General features: G+C 41.6%; 3 protein-coding genes across 3 annotated transcripts; 2 read left to right on the forward strand and 1 right to left on the reverse strand.

The window, feature by feature from the left end:
- The first annotated feature begins 353 nt into the window (after nucleotides 1–353).
- tmem231 (transmembrane protein 231) lies at nucleotides 354–4,736 on the forward strand. Its single transcript, XM_003967079.3, has 9 exons — nucleotides 354–529; nucleotides 907–958; nucleotides 1,045–2,957; nucleotides 3,055–3,221; nucleotides 3,360–3,488; nucleotides 3,625–3,768; nucleotides 3,894–3,975; nucleotides 4,114–4,219; nucleotides 4,435–4,736. The coding sequence occupies exons 3-9, from the start codon at nucleotides 2,819–2,821 to the stop codon at nucleotides 4,595–4,597; spliced, it is 930 nt and encodes a 309-aa protein (XP_003967128.1). The 5' UTR covers nucleotides 354–529; nucleotides 907–958; nucleotides 1,045–2,818; the 3' UTR covers nucleotides 4,598–4,736.
- A 296-nt stretch (nucleotides 4,737–5,032) lies between these two features.
- Nucleotides 5,033–9,997, forward strand: adat1 (adenosine deaminase tRNA specific 1). The gene is made up of 9 exons (XM_011606886.2): nucleotides 5,033–5,324; nucleotides 5,653–5,721; nucleotides 5,901–5,955; nucleotides 6,045–6,175; nucleotides 6,384–7,020; nucleotides 7,180–7,325; nucleotides 7,546–7,645; nucleotides 7,760–7,846; nucleotides 9,765–9,997. The coding sequence occupies exons 1-9, from the start codon at nucleotides 5,174–5,176 to the stop codon at nucleotides 9,895–9,897; spliced, it is 1,509 nt and encodes a 502-aa protein (XP_011605188.2). The 5' UTR covers nucleotides 5,033–5,173; the 3' UTR covers nucleotides 9,898–9,997.
- Nucleotides 9,998–10,642: 645 nt separating this feature from the next.
- On the reverse strand, nucleotides 10,643–15,007 carry gabarapl2 (GABA(A) receptor-associated protein like 2). Its single transcript, XM_003967078.3, has 4 exons — nucleotides 14,794–15,007; nucleotides 13,726–13,781; nucleotides 12,527–12,699; nucleotides 10,643–12,117 (listed from the first exon to the last, which is right to left on the reverse strand). Exons 1-4 carry the CDS (start codon nucleotides 14,825–14,827, stop codon nucleotides 12,003–12,005), a joined length of 378 nt encoding a protein of 125 aa, XP_003967127.1. The 5' UTR covers nucleotides 14,828–15,007; the 3' UTR covers nucleotides 10,643–12,002.
- Between the last annotated feature and the right edge of the window lie 7,232 nt (nucleotides 15,008–22,239).

Consider the following 22,239-nt stretch of genomic DNA (forward strand, 5'->3'; position numbering starts at 1 on the left):
TTGTAATTTATTTAACAAATGTGCTTTTTAGGAATACATGTTTATACAATGCTCTACTTTTTCCACCCCACGTACAGCAGATCACTGCTTAAAATGAGTTAAAACCCTTCATTTATTGATAACTGCATCAATAAATACATAATTTTATTTTTGACCTCAAGATTTAATCCGACTGCTATTTTTTAGGTTTCGAATAAAAATTGTCTATTTCACGGTATAATTTAATGTATTTGTCGCGTTTCCTGTAAACATTTTTTTTATTTCTGTACTTTTATTGTGAAAGTGCTCGGAAATGCAAGTGTCGCGTCCTGAATAAAAAATACACCTCGAATATATTGTATATCTATTTAATCGTATTGTCAATGACCCAGCGACACCATGTTTGGCGGCGTCAACGCGGATGAAATCGCCACTTTATGCTACGAGCGTTTCCATCAGCTTCCCCGCAGAGGGAAGCCTGAGCCGGGCAGAGAGTGGAGCCTGCTGGCCGCTGTGGTCAAAGTCACACGGTGGACTCCATCTGAAGAAGGTTGGACACACTTTTGCTTTTTAAAATCCATGTTTCTTTCACCTAGTGCCAGTTTCCCTCACTTTTTGTTGCATCTTTAAAGACATCTTAACAGTATTTAGAAAATCATACCTAATGCATCATTTAAATGTATTTAAAAGGTACAGTGATCATAACTGTGTAACGGGTGTGTAAACACCACAATTTGTGATTTATTCTGAATCAAATGGTTAACATGACCATCTTAACCTGTAGCAGAACACTAAAACCCTTTATGAAACTTGCTGCTGAGAGATTTATTATAAGGACAATAATAGGTAAAATAATAAGATGTTGGTTTTCTTACACCAGAACAGTTTGTGTGGAGTAGATTCATTCTAATCTGTTTGTGTCTTCAGTTCTGGAGCTTTTCCATTCCTTTCTGTCTCTAGCACTTCCCAGCTCTCTCAGGTAACGAACAATAGCACCTTTGAGCCTCTCAAGCCTGAGACCAGTCTGAAAATTCTGATGAGGCTGTTTATCCCTTTGTCCTCTAGGGTACATGTAATCTCTTGAGATGTGACTGCACCAGAGACAGTCAGGCTGCCAACAATGATCTGATGAGACAGAGGGGAAAATACCACAAATTCTTGGAAGGTGAAGTCGTGGTGATGTGCAGGCATTGCTGGACTCCAAGTGAGAGACAGACACAGTGTCAAGTGTCTCTTGAAGCAACCAGCTGAGTGCAGGTGGCTTCAGGTTCACCTTGTGGTCCTGTGCGCACTGCTTAGACTGGGGCAGTAGAGGTTGGGCATGGTGGTGCCTGTGTTAGCTCTGCCCTGGTTGTCTCTTCCCTGGACACTTTCTCAGCTACACTGAAGCAGTCATTGGCTTCTTCTTGGGTTGGACAGTTCGTTGTGCTCTCCTCGCCTGTGGGGGGGTAGATTTCACTGTACTGGCTGTAGCTTGGAGCATTGGCTGTGGTCCAGCAGGAACAGCAGTTTGAGGCACCTGGGTTGACTACAGACTTGTATGCTGTTGAGTTCCATCCACCCAGGGGTGACTATCAAGAAACTCTTCAATCTATCTCTCCTCTCCCAGTTCCCTAAAACATCAGTTGCTATAACAATACAATGGATCATGTACTTAGTTATGTACGTAGTTATTATGCCTTTTTACACATGGTTGAAAGTAATTCAGATAAGCAGCTTTTCTTTGCTACGTCTGTGCCTTTGCTAGGGGAGCCAGGAATGCATGTTCAGGTCCTGCTTTACACCCATACTAGAGAGAAAGTTTTGGATCCTTATCAAAGAGTATTCTTAAATTAATGATTATTTAAATGATTAATGAAACTGTTTTCCAAATGTCAATCCACAATTGAAGAGTAGTTGTTTGATGCTACAACATTCTTGAACTAATGCTTACACATATACAGTTGTTGACAAAAAATATATATCTAAACTATGCTAATTTAGTTCATTTAGCAAAAGTGTTTGAACATTATAATAGTGACATCCAGAGAGACAGCAACAGGGCCTCCCTGCAAGCATGGCAGCACAGTTAGCCCAGTCACTGCAGAATCCATGCTGCTGCCTCTCTGCGGCAGTATTTGAACAGAAAATTTGGAAATTCAGCGATTTTCAAGAAAAAAACAAACAAAAAAAACTAGAGAAGTCAAATGGAAAATAACTTTACAGTGCAAATCACTGTATAAATAACCATTTAATCCATTTTACATTTTGTTCTTCCCACATGACAGGTGAGGCACAACTCCCCTGACTGCACATCGCTGATTTTTATTATTAGTAATAGTAATATTAGTAGTCGTAGTAGTATTGTTGTTTTTATTATTCTATATCATCTGACTTTTTGCTTTATTAGTCTTCGTTCAAAGTAATAGGCTCCGTAAAAAGCGTCATATTTTGTGCGTTATCATCGTCGTGAATGAAACATTATATTGATTTTTGTGTTAAAGGAACAATGATGTAAATACAAGAGGACAGCGGCCTGTACTGTTATCGTTTCTGCCTGGCACGAGACAAGAGTCACGTGTACCCGTCATGCATTGCGTGTGAATGGCAGCCATGGTAACCGCTTGACGCTCCTGCCAGTGCTGCATGATAGTGGCTAAGCTAGTTGGCGTTAGTACGTAGCTCGTCTTTTTTAAAATTATTTCTACAAACGGACCTATAGGCGTTATTTAAGATACGCAACAATCTGCATTTGCTTTTCTTTTTGCCCTCTGTGGTTATTTCTCGCCCTGATTCCTATCGAATTAGCATCGGTGCTAGCTAATAGTAGCCGGTGGCTGCGAGCGCAGCGCCCTTACCTATGGCTTTTTATGAAGCTTATTCCCACCCGGCTCTGCTTCGCTACCAAACAAGTGTTTGCACGAAAGCTACGCTGTTCCTGTTGGTTGTTTTGTGCCTGACCTATATCTCCCCATTGTTGGTTGCTTACAGAAGCCAAGGTACGTGACTAATACTTCAGTTTTTACCAAATAAAAGACTTGAATCTGTCTTGTGTGATACGGAATTCGGCTTATAGAAATTCTATTTTGATTTCAGGTTTCTGGATAAAAAGAGCCACCTATGAGGAACAACCAGTTGTAAGGTTTCAGTACCAGACTCTGCTGGTTGCAGCTACCAGTATTCGGGGAGACTTTGTCGCTTGGAGCACGTTTCCACATCTGAACAACATGTTGGCTTCCAACCTTCGGATTCCTTCTGTCTCTGTAAGAAATGAACAGCAGATCGCCCAATTGGGAAAAGAAACAATGCAGTTACAGATTAAGAAAGTATCTAACTAAGAGAAAGTGATATTTTAGCAACTATACAAAGAATAAACATGCACTAAATAATATTGTTTACAGGTCAGAGAGGAGGACCAGAACCAAGATGGGAAATTGGACTTTCTGATTCTTAATTTACAGCTTCCACTTCAACCCGAGGAACAAGTTTACAGTGTGCAGCTGCTACTTACCTTCAGCTACCAGCTCTTTGTATGTTTTTCATTACATAGCTTAAATTATTTTGTTGTGATCAGGATAGTTCCTCCATTGTTCAGGATGTGACTTGGTCCAGCGTCTTAGACCATAGTCATCCTCCTAAATGTCTCTCTTGTTTACGTCCTGGAAGCGGATGTCCACAGTGGTGATGCAGAGTCTGGCGTATCTGCAGCACTCTTCCCCTGTTCCTGGAGCAAAGCTCTTCATCAGTGGAGATCTCAAGCTCCAACAGAAGACCCCACTGCCCCACAGAGGAGTCTATGACATTTATAATGTGGGTACATACTGAATCTATATCTCTGCCCACTGCTCCTATTATTAACTGTTCATTTTTTTTGTTGTATTGGATGAAATCGCACAGCAGATGTTTGTTATTTGTCTTTTCTCGGTGATATTAAGATGTCGGTTATTGACGGATCCAGCCCCTTTGCAAGTGCGTATGACCTTGAAAACATTATCGGACGCTACCGTGAGAGAAACTGTAAGTTGACAAAGGCTTATATTTATTTCCTTTTTTCTTACTACCAACTTAAAGTATGAGCAAACTATATTTAGCTGCAGGTGTTAAAGCAGAATTTAATGTTGATATTCATTCTCAAGACGTGTCTTATTTCCATAGTGACCACAGTGTTGTCATGCCCAGAACCAGTGTGGATTATAGGACCAGCTGCTGGTTCTGCCTTTGAGCTGAATGTCAAGATCCGATACCCAGTCGAGGTCATAAGATATCCTTTGTCAAAAAAGTGTATGAGATTGATATTCTTTTAAATGTGTCTACAGATAGTCAAACTAATGCTCTGGTGTTTATTACCAGTCCAATTCTGTTAAATAGCTCATGAAGAGGAGCAAAGCCAGGCTGTCAACCATTAGCAAACCTAACTGGGAAGTCATCAGTCTTACCAGTTTCCTGGTCATTACTTCCTTAACCTATTGCATCCACCTACCGTCCCGGCTTCTGGGAGACTATCAAATTTGCCTGGGTCCAGTATGTCAGCGTCCTCATCATTTTCCTCTGGGTCTTTGAGCGTGTAAAAAGATTTGTTTTCCAGAACCAAATTGTATCCACCATCCCTCTACCAATGACAAAACCTCATCAGTCATGATAGAGTGGAACAATTTTCCACCTCTCACATACATTTCTACTTTTCTTGTTGGTTTTATCATGTCTACTTGAATTCACTTTGTCATATTTGTTTGATACTGTATGTCGTTTTGTAATAAATTAATTCCTCTAAGGTCACAATTGTTTTGCCTGTTTTTTAATTCTTTTTCAGTACCACATTTTCCCTTTTTTATTTCTCTAATGACACAAGATGGCTCATCAACCACTCTCAGATACATTGCTTGTGTTCACCAGTTAGCTGTCCTCTTTGGCTGGCCAGAAAAGTTAAAGAGCATCTTTGATCGAAGATATGTGTGAGATCAATAACACATAATTATTGAGTATATTATACCACCATTGTGTGAAGCAAAATTTACTTTGAAGTAATAAATTACAGTTTTATTGTGAAAGGTCCCGGTGATGTCCGGAAGTGCACTAATCGCTTCCGGTAGTTTCTAAAACTATAGTCTGGCTATTGCAAAGTACACGTGCACGTCTTTACTTTGTGTGACACTTAAAAATGTACTTTTAATTCATCAAAGTGGTTTGGCAATGACCCAGCGTTCACACTGACACCATGTTTGGCGGCGTCAACGCGGATGAAATCGCCACTTTATGCTACGAGCGTTTCCATCAGCTTCCCCGCAGAGGGAAGCCTGAGCCGGGCAGAGAGTGGAGCCTGCTGGCCGCTGTGGTCAAAGTCACACGGTGGACTCCATCTGAAGAAGGTTGGACACACTTTTGCTTTTTAAAATCCATGTTTCTTTCACCTAGTGCCAAGTTTCCCTCACTTTTATTGCATCTTTAAAGACATCTTAACAGTATTTAGAAAATCATACCTAATGCATCATTTAAATGTATTTAAAAGGTACAGTGATCATAACTGTGTAACGGGTGTGTAAACACCACAATTTGTGATTTATTCTGAATCAAATGGTTAACATGACCATCTTAACCTGTAGCAGAACACTAAAACCCTTTATGAAACTTGCTACAGAGAGAGTTATTATAAGGACAATAAAAGGTGAAATAATGAAGTTCTGGTTTCTTTCACAGTTACAAAGGAGGTGGTTTCCCTGGCAACTGGGACTAAATGTATTGGACGCACAGCTCTAAGCCCCAATGGTTGGCTGTCTTCATTTTGTTGACAATTTCAAAATACTTTTTGACAAACTAAGCAATTTTTCAAACATTATAATGCCTTATACTGGATTAAATGGTGGTTGTTTTTTAACAAACATTTAGTTAATGCAGTCCATCATTCACTAAAAAATGTTTCATACCTTGCTCTCTCATCCATTTAGGTGATGTGCTGAACGACAGTCATGCAGAGGTCATTGCTCGCAGAGGATGTGTCCGGTGTGTATTTGTATTCACTTTATACCTGTATCCAGAAATGCAAGTGCAGAGTTTGATTGTGCACTGGTGTGTGCGTTTGAAAATTGTAGGTACCTGATCCAGGAGCTGCACAGGACTGTGACTGGTGGGGACAGCTCTGTGTTTTGTCGGGCAGAACAGCAGGGAAAATGGAAGCTTAAGCCAGGAGTTTCCTTTCACTTCTTTACCAGTCACACTCCCTGTGAGTCCAGTATTCCACATGTTTCCTTGCTGGCTCTGTCACAACTTCCATGAGATCAGGCACAATATCTGGAATTAACATACTGTATTTATTCATCATACATCTTTCCTGTGTTGTCAAATATCTAGTGTATTTTTATTCATTCCAGCATCGTAGCAGCAACGATAGCAAATAGAAATAGTGAAACATCCCTTTTTTTATTCCCCAGGTGGTGATGCTTCCATCATCCCAATGTCTGACAGCCAGTCTCTACCCTGTCCCCCTGTCACGTTAGTGAAGGATGAAGATGTTAAAGGTCAAGCTAAAGGAAGTGCTGTGAAAAGAAAAGCTGAGGGATTGGATAAAGGGGAAAACATTAAACTGATACGTCTGGAGGAAAAGGAAACAGCAGACGGCATTCCAGATGGCAGAGGAAATCCACAACAATCCTCACTTTTAAATTCATCCAGAAGTGAAACTCCATCACAGAGTCGCTCTGCAGAAGGAGACACACAAAATCTTTCATGGATGGTCCTGAAGGATGGAGGATCATCTGACAGTACTGGACCACGTGCACAGGTCCCAGACATTCACAGAACAGGGGCCAAGTGTGTCCCGGGTACAGAGCCTGACCCTTTGCACGCAGGGGGAGGCTACCATCAAACGGGGGTGCTTCGAGTAAAGCCTGGACGAGGGGAACCCACGTTGTCCCTCTCCTGCAGTGACAAGATGGCACGCTGGGGGGTGCTGGGTTTCCAAGGCGCACTTCTGTCCCATTACCTGCAGGAGGCGCTCTACTTCACTAGTGTGGTTGTGGGGAAGTGTCCTTACAGTCAGGAAGTGATGCACAGAGCCTTGGTGGCCAGGTGAGGAGTGAAGTGAAAACAGTACTCCAGTTAAGAATTATACATTAAATATTATACATTTCTCACTCTTACAGCTAACAACACAGCAGTATTGGTCTGTATTATTGTGCAGGGCATTTATGGACCTCATTTTTATTGTATTTCAACTTTACCACCTAGGTGCTTGCATGTATCAGACCTCCCTGCCGGTTTCTCCTTGTATCCACCTACGTTAATCCAGGCCAGTTTGGAGTTCCCCTTCAGCCAAGGCCAGACTGAGCTCCAACACAAGGCCGGGCAGGGACGGATCTCCCCCTGTGGGGCAGGTATATCTGAGAACACCACTTTTGCTTTCATCAGTGTTTTAATGCAGTTTTGCTATGCATGTTGGTCTTTTCTTCTTTCATTTATTCATAAACTCTACCACAACTCTGTGACCTAAGCAGCTAAAATAATATCTAACACCGTACTTAATTACCTTTTATATTCGTGTTTTTGTAAAAAAAAGTATTTAAACAGTGATTTTATAACAGTGTTCTTTTGTAGCGATCAGCTGGTGTAATGTCACCGAGCAGCCGCTAGATGTCACTGCCAACGGCTACAAACACGGAGTCACTAAGAAAGTGTTGGGCACAGCGAAAGCCAGGTTGGGTTCCTTTAATTAAACATATCACTCTATTCCATTATCATCATCATCATCATCATATTCAGAACAGTTTGTGCGGACTAGATTCATTCCAATCTGTCTGTGTGCCTTCAGATCTGCACTGTGTAAGCTGGAGCTTTTCCATTCCTTCCTGTCTCTAGTATCAGCCACTGACCCTTCATCACTTCCCAGTTCTCTCAGGTAAAGAACAATGGCATTTCTGAGGCTCTCAAACCTGAGACCAGCCTGAAAGTTCTGCTGAGGCTGTCGAAATTCTGCTGGGGTTTTATCCCTTTGTCCTCTAGGATACATGTCATCTCTTGAGTGTACCAGAGGCAGTCAGGCTACCAACAATGATCTGACAAGCTGGAGGGGAAAATATCACAAATTTCTGGCAGTACATGAATTTATAGTTAAATTCTAGGTGTTTTCCCCTAAAATCTATACTGTAAGATCTTGTGTGCTAAGATAATAGACAGAATTGCATGTTTGTATGAGGGTTGTTTTGTTTTAAACTGTATTTTCTGGACGCTTTTTAGTAGACACATACAATATATAGTTCTCTTTTTCTGAAAAACAGTCTATAAATAGTTTTTACCTTCTCATCATTGTTAATTAATTATTTTGTCAAGATTATTGAAATTTATGGTGGATTTAAAATCACAGAGAGTGCCTATTCACATCTCGGATAACCAATAGGTCAGTGATAACTCCCTATTGATTAATTCCTGGAAATGAATGAAGACCTGTGTAATTTCCCCTGTGCTGCTGGTTGAGGACCATCCCCAACAGATTTCTCTCTGTTTAACACAACCTGATCCCAGCTGCCTCGGACCAGAACACACAAAGACCCACACGTATGTGGGCAGCCTCCCGACACAAGGGCGGCATTATCGGCCCGGACAGTGATCATTCCGAAAGGGAGACAAAACTGAGAATAACGCACGCAGCGAAATATTTATCCTCCAGGCTCTGCTTCTTCGCCGCAACACTAAACTTTCGCTCCTGTCGTCCTTGATGTGACTGATAACTCCGTGTTAGAACTACAGGGTGACATGACATTTTAAAAGAACCTTATCGCTGGGTTTTTGTGGGGTTTTCCAAGTTATAGGTGACATCACACTGTACACTGAGTTAATCTTTGATGAGGACCTTGATAAAAGGATTTTGCATCTCAGTAGAGCTGATCCTCTCGAGTGCTGTTGGCTCAGGGAAACCAATGTGTTTTCTGGTGCCGAGATAAAAAAAAAAACCAACTCAACCCTTGAGAACAAAAGGCTGAGCTCGGAAGGCGCCATTTCACACGTGGTTCATGCATTAGACCGTATTGTTGAGCACGACCACTCCTTTGCATCATAATGGGCCTCTGGTGTCTGTTGCTTGATTTTTATCTTGACTGAAGGGGTCTTCAAAGCAGCAGGTTGTGGGAAGCAGGTCACTCGCACCTCACTGATAAGGACAACCTTCACAGTATGGCCGTGCATAGAATTTGATTTACTGATTTCCAGGTCAGGGATGACAACCGTGAACAAAAGAGTGTGGGGTATTATTGTTTCCATACAACCCACCACCTGGATTTCATGTTGGGAGAAAGACAAGCCACTCTGGAACGACGCAAACGTCCACTGACGCTCATCCTTCAAAGGGTCTTAGTACTTGACAACAAACAACTGACAACCTTGGTTAAAAACCACAACATATCGCAAAAACATATCAGGTCTTGTTTCCATGGTCACAGCTTCATGTACTTTATAATACATCTGTGTAGACATATAATTAGTTCTTTGTTCCTAATGTGCATCAGAGGTAATTCATTTTTGTAAACTCCCTCTAAACAGCTTGGATTCATTATGTCAGTGGCAATAAAACAGTCTGTACAGGTTATTTTTATTGTCTCTTCTGGTATTCAATGAAAGTGTTTTCCAAATGTCAAACCACATTTTTAGAGTTGTTGAAGCTACAATGTTCTTGTATTCATGCCTAGAATGGATGATCCATGCATCATTATCCCTGGATATGAAACAATCCAACCACTACAACTGAACGTTCCCCACTGGAAAAGGGTTTCATTGAATGTAAGCACTGACTGTCTTCCTTTGTGTTTTATCGGTTGAATCAGGGCGTCGGGTTTGCAGACCTACTGGGACTACAAGAGGGCATCCCAGTCATACCAGCAGGCCTGGCAGCAGCTCCACAGCCAAGCCTTCCCCCTGTGGCCACGCAATGACAGAAACCTGCTGAAGTTCCATTAGAAATAGCTTCTGTGACAAGGTCACACACACACTCAGAGGTGACTGATGCACCGAGTCCTGAATGTCATTTTTAATAAAGATCAATCTTGTCCCATCAGATTCTCAGAGACTTGACTCCCTGTGCCTCTTTATGGTGCACGAATGATAGGTTTATTTATTGTGTGTGTGTGTGTGTGTGTGTGTGTGTGTGTGTGAGAGAGAGATCCTCTGTGACTGCAGCTGCTTGACAGCTCTGTGTTGAAAAGTGCAGTGCATGAGTGTGGTGCTGTTAATTTACCCGGGCTGAATCCTTTCCCATTGTTTTCCTCCAACCAGCTGAGACATATGCATTCAGCCCATTATGGCCTGTAAACCTGAACAGGGTGTTTTCATCCTCGTGACCAACTCGCGAAGACAATAAGTTGCACATTTGTGCCTGACTGTGCCCTTTATTGGTGGCCAGGAGGCAAATTTGTGAGATGGCTGGGAAATAATTGTTTTCAGATGTTCTGGGATTTGTTTTCGCCTCAACTGGTCCTGATCTGCTTATAAGTTATGATCATCATAACCCCATTGGAACTTCTCTCTCTCTCTATGTGTGTGTATATATATATACATTATATATACATTATATATACATTATACACACACACACACACACACATATATATATACTGTATATATATATATATATAGGGCGGTGGTTGCTCAGCCTGTTGGGGGCTGGGCTGAAAAGCGTTTTGCCAAAACACCTACAGAGTAATTATTGACTTTACATTCAGCTTTATTGGTCAGGGTTTTCCAGCTATGTTGGCTTTGCAGCTCTCTAAAATTAGATCTATAGAACAACCATTCCACACAGATGAAATAAAACAATACCCATCAATATATTACACATTTACATTGTTTAAATGGCTGAGTAAGTGGTGTAGTGCACTCAAATAAAGATTTTAATGGGTCAAGTAACGTATGAACCAGATTCAGCACCAAAGACTACAGATGCAGCCCAGAACGTCGCCCCAGTTGAGGAAGATGACGAGTCACTTTGCAACCTGCACAACCAACAGCGTTGGCAACACTTTAACCCCAATGTTGAAACATCTGACACCAACATTACAAAAAAAAAAACAAGGTGAATGTGGCACCACCTAGCAGGATTCAGACAGAATTATTCCCTGTTCCCAAGAAAATCAACCTGCAGTTGGTAAAATGAGTTGATTGATAAATCATAAAGAAGCTAGTTGACTGGGGAATACTTTGATAATATTATAAACAGCAATTTGTCTTTATGCTAATGTGCCAAAAGAGAAAATAGAATATTGGCTTGGAGTCAAGTGTTGCTTCCTTCTGCGTGCTGCAGGCATGGTGAGTGGGACCTGGGTGGTGCTGATATCTACTGTACAGCATCTCAGTCGTATTGTGCAAAAACGAAATGACAAGCAGACGGAAGCATGCGGCAGCATCCCTGCGACAAGGCCTCACACACGATAGGAAACAGAACAATACATCAACTACATGTTAAAAACTCTTCTGATGTATCTTTCTAACTTCGGCAGAACATAAATACTAGCAAAACACAGGACTGGCTATGATTATGGACGCAATGAGCCACAGAAGAAGATTTTTCCCTTAGTTTCTTTATCCAATGTGGTGATTTTAGTGCGTGGCAGTGTTCTGTTTAATTCTTTCAATGTTAAAAGACCATTGAAGTCTCGATGCCATTTTTCTTTCCCAGTGAATAGTCATCTGGGATATTTGTGTAGTTCACATTTTGACCCTAAAGGTGTATATATTTTAATATCAATATAGAAAAAAGCAGATGGGGTGCGTGTACATCAGCAATAAACCATTGTTTGAAACATAATCAGGCTTTTTCTTGGGTGGGGATCAACCCACTAGAGAAGAAAAAAGATTCACCTTCTAGAGAAACGAGCTTTGTTCGAATCTTTACTCTAAATTATCGTTTGTCGCCTTGGTGCTGGTGGTGTTTCATTGGCTCGTGCCTTGAACCTTGATTACGCACCAAATCTTTCATGCGGGAAAAAACCTGATGATACATCAGTGCACACGTGGCTCTGCTATGTGTGTGTGTGTGTGTGTGTGTGTGTGTGTAGAGTAGTAAAGTATTAATCCCATTTTGAATGGGAGACTTTAAAACCAAAGGTGTTTTCGCCGCTGTAAGCCACGTACAGGAAGCCGTCCTCGTCTTTCTCCTTGTCGTAGAGCTGGCCCATGGTCAGACTGCAACACAGCAAAAGGCACCGATGAAGAAGAGGAGGAAGAGGAGGAGGGCTCCACCCTGCTGCCTCTTTGAGGACATCTGCTCCTCGTTTTATTAGAAATCTTCAAGTCTACACGCTAGCAAAGAGGATTACTGATCCTTTACTCTGATCTCACACCCTCAGGGTACTATAAATGTAGATCATTTTCATTCGCAATGACCGAACCTTCATTCATTTATTAATTTTCAGACTTTAAATGCAAAGTGGCCACTATAATCCACTAGTGCCGCTTCTCCATGTAGATTTACGGTATAGCTGATTGTTAGCGGGACACAGAAATGGTTGCTATTAATTGGTAGTGGCACTGCTCTTGGAAAATGACTTCAAGCAGCCTTTGTATTAAGTTTGAAACGTGGCGTTGCCCTCACCTGGACTGGGGGACGGTTTTGTCCACAAAGAGGAAGATGGCTTTCTCAGAAGGAAGCTGGATGCGTTTCCTTATGATCCACATGAACTGGGCCACCGTGATGTCAGAGGGCACCAGATACTTCCTCTTGTCGATGTCCACTATTTGAGATCCGCAGACCTTCTCCACAATCACCTGGAATGCACAAGTCAACAGTGTCCCAGTGTTTGGTGCAGCCCACGCACAATCGAAGTGTCCCTCATTTGAATAAAGGACACTTTATATGTTCATAGAATATGCAGGACAGGAAAGAAAAAGCCACAGCGTCGCCCAGACATGATTGTTTGATGCATTATGGAAATGAGGGGCAGCTCGGTCTGTGGGGGCCTGTGCTGGAAAGTGGAGGGTTCCTGGTTCAAGTCCCGATGCGGACAAAAATTGGGAGGTGTTCTGGTAGCGGGGGGAGGTGCCAGGACACCTTCAGAACACTGCTGTGGTACCTCTGAGCAAGGACCAGAACCCCCAAATGCCCCAATACCTCATTTACGGGTGTAACCTGCCTTCACCCATGTGCAGCTAGCTCCTGAAAGGAATAATGCAGTCAAGAAAAGCCGCCTATGTGACAGAAAATAGGAAAATCCCTGTGATTTATACACAGGAGGGCTCACTTTTGTCAAAAACTTTCAAAATGGGTAAAATACCATGAGTCAGGTGATCATAGTCAGAAGAAGCTGAAGGTCCGTGGATCTCTCACTTCAATTTGATTCAGTTCAATTCAGTTTTATTTTTGTTGCATTACAAGCCAGCTTTAATAGGAGAAAAGCAGGCTCGTGTGATTTTATTTCAGGGGACAGAGGAGTGGATGGAAGGGTAGAAGGTCGATCAAATACAGAGGTGAATGGGCCACAGCACCTGAAGAACGCTAAGAGGCATAATGGTGAGCATCCTACACGGGCGCAGAAACACATATTGTCTTGTTGGACAACATCCCATCCCCCAATTCACTGTAATGTATGGACGAACTGCATCTCATTTAGAAATCCATTAACCAAACATTAAGGGACCCATCTTTAAAATAACACCCCTATAGGTTGTCGTGACTAAGAACAAGCTGCACAGCATCTGTCCAAAATCAAAGATTTTTAAAGGTGGGATGTAGAGTCCCTCAGGCTGGGACCAAACAGTTACTCACTCACACCCCCACATCACACACACACTCACCGGAACTCTGTCAGGATATTTGTTGCGTATTTTGGCTGATTCCACACATCTGTGCTCTGAAAAAGAGACGACAGGAATTACAGAAATCCTCTTGACTTGATCTGATTGTACCTACATGCCAATCACAGCCCATTAGCTGTCTAAGTCACATATATCAGCTTTTACACTGGACAGAATGCTGAGAAGAAACCAGAACCAGAAGGGTGAGGTGATGGGTGATAAGATGTGCAACCTTAAATGTGACCCATTTAAGGTTCAGCACGTTACATGCTTTCATTAGCCCAGATAAGAGGCCTAATTTTAGAAGCATCTCTGCAAAAGCAGGGGCCTCTCTTTTAGGGACCTGCTGGTTTATCTACACATAGCATGAGGGGGTTGCTCAGCCTATCAGTATCACCCAGGGTGAACGTTAGCATATCACAGAATGACGATATCAAATAATAATAAGGGCTGGCCTGGCTTCAGACTTATTGCCAACTAAAAACTACAAATTTACATACTTGCAGGGTGGTGAGAACAAAGCCAGTTCACTTTCTTAATTCGACATGATGCTTTGTTTCAGTTAAATTCGATTTTTTATATATATATATATATATTTTTGCACTTGATCCCTTATTTTTACATAGGATCACAATAACTATACTAATGACCCCAATACTAATGACACAAACGTGCTTGGAAGTTTATTCCTGCATTGCCTGACAGATCTGAACGGTGGCGCGCGAGAGAACCAGCTATATAAGAAATTCAGGCTTGATTTAACTATTACATGTGTAATAAAGCATCCCATTGTCAATGCTTGGACGGGATCGTGCATGAAGTCATAATTCAAGCAGAAGATGGCATCAACAGTGTCATGGCTAACGGGATACATGCGCTAGCAAGTGGTGCTATTTCTGCAACGTCATGGATTTTCCCCGTTTATCGTCACGCTGCAAAAACAGACACGCAGGTTTGTGATTCTGCGGTGATGCGAACAGAAACGATGAATCGAAGCGGCACAAACAGAAATGAGGATGCGTGACACGACAAGAATGTCTCGTTTCGTAACACCCTAAATCCCGTTACCGAGAGAGTGGTCCTCTTTAAACATCCATTTCATCTTTGCCGGATCCCCGCACTCGGGCGCGATGGTGGTGTCGAAAGGTCGGGAAAGGTTCGGAAATGCAGAATAAAGCGAACAAAACAAAACGTCCACTGTCTTCCGTCAGAAACACCCGCAGCTGTCCGGTTGCGAGGTGACGTCACCGTCTGACAGCACTGTTGTGGTAACGATGCTGCGTTCACGTGCTCCGGAAAGACTATGTTCACCCCGGGACCGGAAGCACGACCACAACAGCAACAACAATAATAAAAATGGCAAATTTGGACGTACAGGTTTAATTTTGTGTTGTTTCTTTTCCGCTGTGCACTCGAGAAATATTTCTAAAACTTAAAAAAAAAAATCATCATTTACTTGAAGTGAATAAATGCTTGAAAATGTATAATAAATGTATAAACTCAAAAGTGTACCTGAAGATGGTTCTGTAGCTCAAAAGGTCGGGCAGAAGGTCAGATAGAAAACCATCTCTAGATTGGTCGCAAATTCTAGTCTACAGACTGTTAAAGCTGACAGAAACGATAGTAAGGAGCAGTGAGATTCAACTTTATGTTTGCAGCTAACTCATCAGGCTGATGGGTTAAGATAAAGATATCCGAAAGGCTCCAGAAACTTTTCTTGAATTGTTTTTTAACAGTTTCTCCTTGATTAAGTTGCTTCCAGTGATTTTGTTTCTTCTTCACCACAAGAGACAAAAACTTCAAAACAAATTCAACTAAACATGAATATAAAGCAACAAATATAAATTCAAAGCTGTCAAGACCCCCAGAATTGTAGTTTGTTATTTAGTAGTAATAATTGACTCTTTAATGTAGTTAATTCTCACTTATTCTCAACAGTTTGTGTATCTTCACACTTCCCCTCATAGTTAGGGAAATGTTCTACTGTAGAAGAAGCAAGTGAAACTTAATCTCATCCGGATTCATTCAATGAGAGGATTAATATTTCAACAATGTTGTTCCGTTTTGGTGTGGTTTCTTCCAGGAACCTGGGCAAGTGCCGCTCCAATATTTCTAAAATTCTTCACAAAAGAATAATAAACATGGGAGGTTGCTACATGTGACATATTACTGTGTAGGATTATTGAACAAATTATAGTTGAAGAATGAGAAGGTCAATCCAAACACATCTTGTAAATCTTTGTAATTTACATTCATCTATTCAATGGGTAGAATATTTGTGTCCCGTATTGTAAATCAATGAAGGTGATAGTATTAGCATTGTTTGTCAGAAATAATGTTTCTTTTGGGAAAAGAACATTTTTGCCAATGAACAAAGAAAAATAATTGACTTAACTTATATGCTACGAGAAACGTTGTGCATAGTCGCTGTTGTATCACCTGAATCATTATTTAATCACGAATAATTGCCTATTCAGGTCCAGCCACGTGCCAAACAAAGAGCTCAGTAATTCAAGGCCAGCACTGCTGCAGCACCTTTAGAACAGCAGGATCACATTTCCTGCCCACCTGACTGCCATTCAGTCTAGATACACGCTATGCACAAGCACTTAGTGCACGTTCTGAGGACCTACTCGAATGGATCTGTGACACACTGATTTTGTCTGTCTTTGTGTACTTGTTTGAGGCATGTGCACTTAAAAAAGGGGGCGCTTGCTACATCTTGTTGTACATTTTATTATGACAATAGAGGCCTATTCTATTTTGCAGTCCAGGAAAGATCAAGATGGGACCCTTATTGATTACTAGATTATAATTAGCCATGTGCAGGGCCTCTTGTCCCAATACAACCTCCATAACTCTGGGGAGACCCATTCAGGTAAAATGGGTAAAACAGGGTTTAGGTAAAAGAGGGTGACATTCTAGGTTGTCTTGGTCTGTCGGCCACAGAAGTGGACCTTCAACCTCAAAGAAGCGCCAGCATCTGGGTCCTGAAGGAGGAGCCTTGGTTCCAGCAGCGAGTGGATCGTGTGTGAAGATCAGGGTGTTCTGAATAATTCATTTCCCATTTACTGTGAATTATATGCTATTACTGCATCTTGACCAACACCCCAATCCCAAACCCTGTTAATCTGATGAAGAATCTCATTCCAGTTCCGACCCAACATCTGGTCTTCAGAGCATTTCATTGTCGAGCGCAGCGCCTCTACCCGTGGAAGTTTGTTCCTACCCAGCATAGAGCACGTTTCCACATCTGAACATGTTGGCTACCAACCTTCGGATCCCTTCTGTCTCTGTAAGAAATGAACAGCAGATGGCTCAAATGGGGGGAAAAAAAAACAAAACAATGCAGTTCCAGATTAAGAAAGTAACTAAGAGAAAGTGATATTCTAGCAACTATACATAGAATAAACATGCACTAAATAATATTGCTTATTCACGTGGTTTGACAATGCACAGGTCAGAGAGGAGAACCAAGATAGAAAATTGGACTTTCTAAATCTTAATTTACAGCTTCCGTATGTTTTCTATAAATTATTTTGTTGTGATCAGGATAGTTCATTGTTCAGGATGTGACTTGGTCCAGCATCTTAGACCTTAGTCATCCTCCTAAATCAGGCATGCCCAAAGTCCGGCTGTGACGGGTATGGTATGGACCCAAGTACAAAACAGTGTTATGTCATTAAAAACGCCCAACACAACCATTCGATTCGTGAAAAGTTATAATGTATTAATTCTTCACCCAGATTACAACACCATATTTCCCCCCCGTAAAACACTCCACTCAATTATAGGTCTGTACCACAGTTCCTTGATGCCTCCGTGCTGTGTGAGCGCATGCCATTCGTAGGTTTCCCACCGTTGGAATGTTTGCGGTCCATAAATGTCCTCCGAAAGCGCAGTGGTGTGTCCGGAGGCCTCCACGAGTGAAAAGTTCAAAAGAAAAAGTATAAGCCGAGGACGGCGTTCACGATTAAAACGTTTAATAATAATCCAATCTGGGCGGAAAGGTGTCCATCAGGTTGCTGCCAATCGGCCATATAGTTTGGAAAAAAAAAAAAAAAAAAAACCTCCCGTCCCGCTCCTTATGTCTCCGCGGGAGTTCTCCATGTTGATTGCCAATTAACATCAGCTGGGCACCTGCAGTTCGCGGGAACTTCTCCCTCATGAACCCCACCCGTACAACAAATGGGGAATATTAAACAGTTTTTATCCATCCATCACAACAGGCAATAAACTGATGATCAGTTAACAGGTTTATTAACTGCAATCTGGCAAACAAAGAACAGTTCGAGGGCGGGGCAGTGGACTTGGTCGAGGCAGGCAAAAAGTCAGTAACCGGGAGGCAGGCAGAATCAGGCAAACAATCCAGAGTGAGACTGGCTGAGCTCGTGGTCAAAACGGAAGACAGAGTTAATTTACCAGGGGTCAGGTAGAACAGGCAGGGTCAATTCCGGGAAGACAGGCAGGTAAACGCTGGAAGGTCATGCATAGCAGAGACAATATGGCACCGAGTGAGGGTGAGGCTGGAGAATATATACTGGTAGGTGAACTGATTGATGAGTGAGGGCAGGTGTGTGATCAGTGACTGAGAGCAGGTGTGTGATCAGAGGGTGTGGTGTGAGCAGGGGAGTGGAAAAGAACTGAGGCCATGGGCTGGAGCAGGGTGTGACACCGGCCCAGGGGCCAATCACGGCCCGCGGTAAGATTTCATACGGCCCGCAACTTCAGTCTTACAATGTATTATTTATGGCCCTCTGGCACTAACAGAATAAATAAATCACTAAAATGTAATTCCTCCTTTCTTGTAGATCTTGTAAAAGACAAGAGCAAAATTTACTTGTTTTAAACTTGAATGATAACAGACAACTTTGCATTACATTTATCAAACTCATGGAAATTTAAGGTATTCCATACAGTTCAGTGTTCAATGTTATCTGACTCTCCAGATATGAATTAAAGGCAGAATTGTGTTTTTAGAGTTGTTCACGTCTGCCTGAGTGGCTTATATTTGGGTACACTGCCATTTGAAAAATAAAGAGAATTGTGACAATGAAAATTGTTTTATAATAGTGTACATTTGCATGTAACTTTTCTGGTTAAAAAAAACATCAGAAGGATCTACTGGCCCCCGGACATCTTCACGTTATCAAATCTGGCCCTCTTTGCAAAAAGTTTGGAGACCATATCCGATTGCTGTCTGTGGTTGTTGCTACCTGTGAATCTTTGAGCTACCAACGAAATCTAGTGATTTTGTCCAATAGCAACACCTGCAGTTCTGCTTTTGGTTATTGAAGAAAAAACATTCTTTGGATGCAGCAGATGTTCGTTATCTGTTTGTTCCTAGTGATGTTAAGGTGTTGATTATTGATGGCTGCAGCCCCTTTGCAAGTACGTACGACCTTGAAAATGTTATTGGAAGCTACCGTGAGAGAAGCTCTAAGTTTTCAAAGGCTTGCATTTATTTCCTTTTTGGCTAACTTAAGCTATGAGCAAAATCTCAATTTAGTTTGCAGGTATTAAAGCAGAATTTGGGAATGTGTCTACAGATGGTCTAAGCAGAGAGGCAGATCTGCCCTTCACAGGTGTTGGATGGTGCATTATTTTCTTAAAACATGAAAAAGTATCTTCCTAATGAGCCAACGTGATGTATGTTTTGGTTGTGCTTCTCAAAACACCAAAAAGTAATTGCAAATTCTTGTCAGAAAAGTACAACTGAGCTCAGTAACTCAAGCTTATCCACGTTGTGAGTAGTGTAATATCGGTTGTAATAATTAGGTTTGCCAATGGTTGATCCCATATGGTTGCTAATGGCAAACCTTATTAGGAAGACATCACCATTACCAGTTTCCTGGTAATTACTTCTTTAACTTATTGCATCCACCTCCGACCTGGCTTCTGGGAGACTATCAAATTTGCCTGGGTCCAGCAAGTCAGCGTCCTCATCATTTCCCTCTGGGTCTTTGAGCGTGTGTTTTCCAGGACCAAATTGATCTGAACCTTCTCCCCGAAGGCAGGAGGCTGAAGTCGGGGTGTCAGTTATCCTCAACAATGCTGATGGCTCTTCGGGTGAGGCGGGTGTGGAAAATGATTGTGAGGGAGCAGCAGCGCACCAATGGCCAATCTTACTGGCTGCATTCACTATGCGTTGCAGAGTGTTTCAACAGGAGGCGGTGCAGCCTCCACACCACACAGTGATGCAGCCCGTGGTAACGCTCTCAATGGTGCCTCTGTAGAAGGAGCACATGATGATGATGGGGGGGGGGGGGGGGGGGGGTTGCTCTCCTTAGTTTGTGGAGGAAGTATAGGCGTGTCATTATGTTTCAAGCACAATGGAGTGGCACCTGTAATTTCATTACATATTTTATATATATTGTAACAAAAAAGTTATTATTCTGATAACCTTGTTTGGATTATCATGTCCAATTGAATCCATTTTGTAATTTTTATTGTGGGTTTATATTATTGTTTATTTATGGCTGATTGTCTTTTTTAGTGTTATCTTCTCTTGTCAATTTAAGAATTTCTGCCTTTTGCTTACGTTTGTGTTTCCATTTTCCTCACCTGGGCCATCCCATTCTATTATAATGCATCTGTTTCTGCATGTTTCACTCCTTGTGCTCTCCTCCTCCAATATGTTTGTCAGCTCGTGGGTTTTTGTATCCGTCCAGCCTCGTATGCATCAGCTCTTGAGTTAGCTACCTTTGGTCTGGCACCAATGGCCTCTGTGGCAGCTAGAACTTGGTCTACGCTAACTCCTGCTACCTCAGCAATCGTCATTATTTGGGAATTGGTTCAACTCCATGACAACATTGTCTGGTGAGATCATGCTCCTTGCAGCAGTGTGACAGAGCTTTCTTGTGCTCACAGTCCTAAAAGTCAGCAAAAGAACAGCAATAGATCGTTGTCCTTCAGTCTTTTGTCTCCCATTGCCCCATCATGCAATATACGTCCCACAGTCAACTGTTATTACCATGGGAATGTGTTCCACTGCAGATGAATACATCTAATTTTGGAGACATAGTTATCGTTAATCTGAATATTTAACTTCCCTTATATTTTAGTCTTTAATAAAGTCACACATTAATGTGCTGTATTCATGCTGTATTCATGTTGCACCTCTTTTGCAAGAAAAGACAAACAATCCTTCGTACGGCTCAAATGCACCATTGATCATTAAAGAAAAAATGCTGCATAAAAGTTTATATAATGATGGCTGAGGTACTTAAATTAGACTAATGCTTTCCATTTTTCCTCTGACTCAATACTCCAGGAGATGGTCATTGGTTTCTGTGTGTGTGTGTGTGTGTGTGTGTGTGTGTGTGTGTGTGTGTGTGTGTGTGTGTGTGTAGTTCTGGATCAGTACCACTGCATGAGCTCATTTAAGCTGGGTTGGGTCGTATAATAGAAGGAGTCGCACCCTATTTGCTCAGCTATACAGCTAAACACCCATCTCTCCTCAAAATGTCCACCTATATTACCAGTGCACTTTAAAAACGTTTTTAAAGATCTTTTTTTAAGTCCAAGAAGCAGTCAGCCCTCAGTCTTGAATGTTGTTCGTGGCAAATTAATTATTTTTTTTAAATTCTGTCTCACTTGTGCTGTAATCTAATTATTTATTCTCTGATTACTTAATTCTAAGAAATCAATAATGCTTCTTCCAATTATTATAAACAATGCTTTATTCTACTCCAATAGCATACTTTTACACATCTAATACTATATTTAATAAAATTGGATGTGTAAATGTATGCTATTTGAAAGACACTTAATAATGCTGCAATTTACTTTATTTCATATACAATATGAATGCATTGATCAGTAACATTTGTCAGCCTGACATAGGCGATTGTGTGTATGTAGGTATGTGTGTGTATGTGTGTCTGTGTACACGCGCACTTGCAGCAGAATGCTTCCACACTGTTAGAACCTTTAAGAATGACTATTGTTGAAATGAGAACTTTTTAGCACCTTTAAGTGATTCCACATCAGTGCCCCGGGGCAACGTTCACCCCCTCCCCTCTTCTGTCTTCATCCAGCAGGCATTTATTGGTGACCAAAGATCTTTGGCTTTGGCTGCAAATAGCCGATGGTAGGATATGAGCCCAGCTCACACAGGAACCAGATGCATCCCTTTTCCCAGGGACAGTTGTTTTCTACAGCTGACTTAAAAGACCAGTTCAGTCACCCTTAAACTGAGGTCTGAGTTAAAGCAAGAAATACCTGATGTGATGCCCCCCCGCAAAAAAGCTATACCTACAACACAATCAATGATTACAATTGTTTATTTTTAAAATAGTAAGATTAAGAAAAATTATTTAATTTCACAAGTTACATAATTCATTCACACAAACTGATTAAACAAGTTAATCAGCCAAATATGGATTAAAATGTGTGGCGTAAATTAGGGTCAATAAAATTAAGGACTTGTTGAGAATTTATATTGAAGACACATTTCAGTTAGACCGATAGACCCCGCCCAGTCAGATAGTATCTGCGCGTTGAGCCACGCCC

The sequence above is a fragment of the Takifugu rubripes genome, chromosome 9, assembly GCF_901000725.2.
Source record: "Takifugu rubripes chromosome 9, fTakRub1.2, whole genome shotgun sequence".
In the NCBI taxonomy this organism is placed as follows: Eukaryota; Metazoa; Chordata; class Actinopteri; order Tetraodontiformes; family Tetraodontidae; genus Takifugu; species Takifugu rubripes.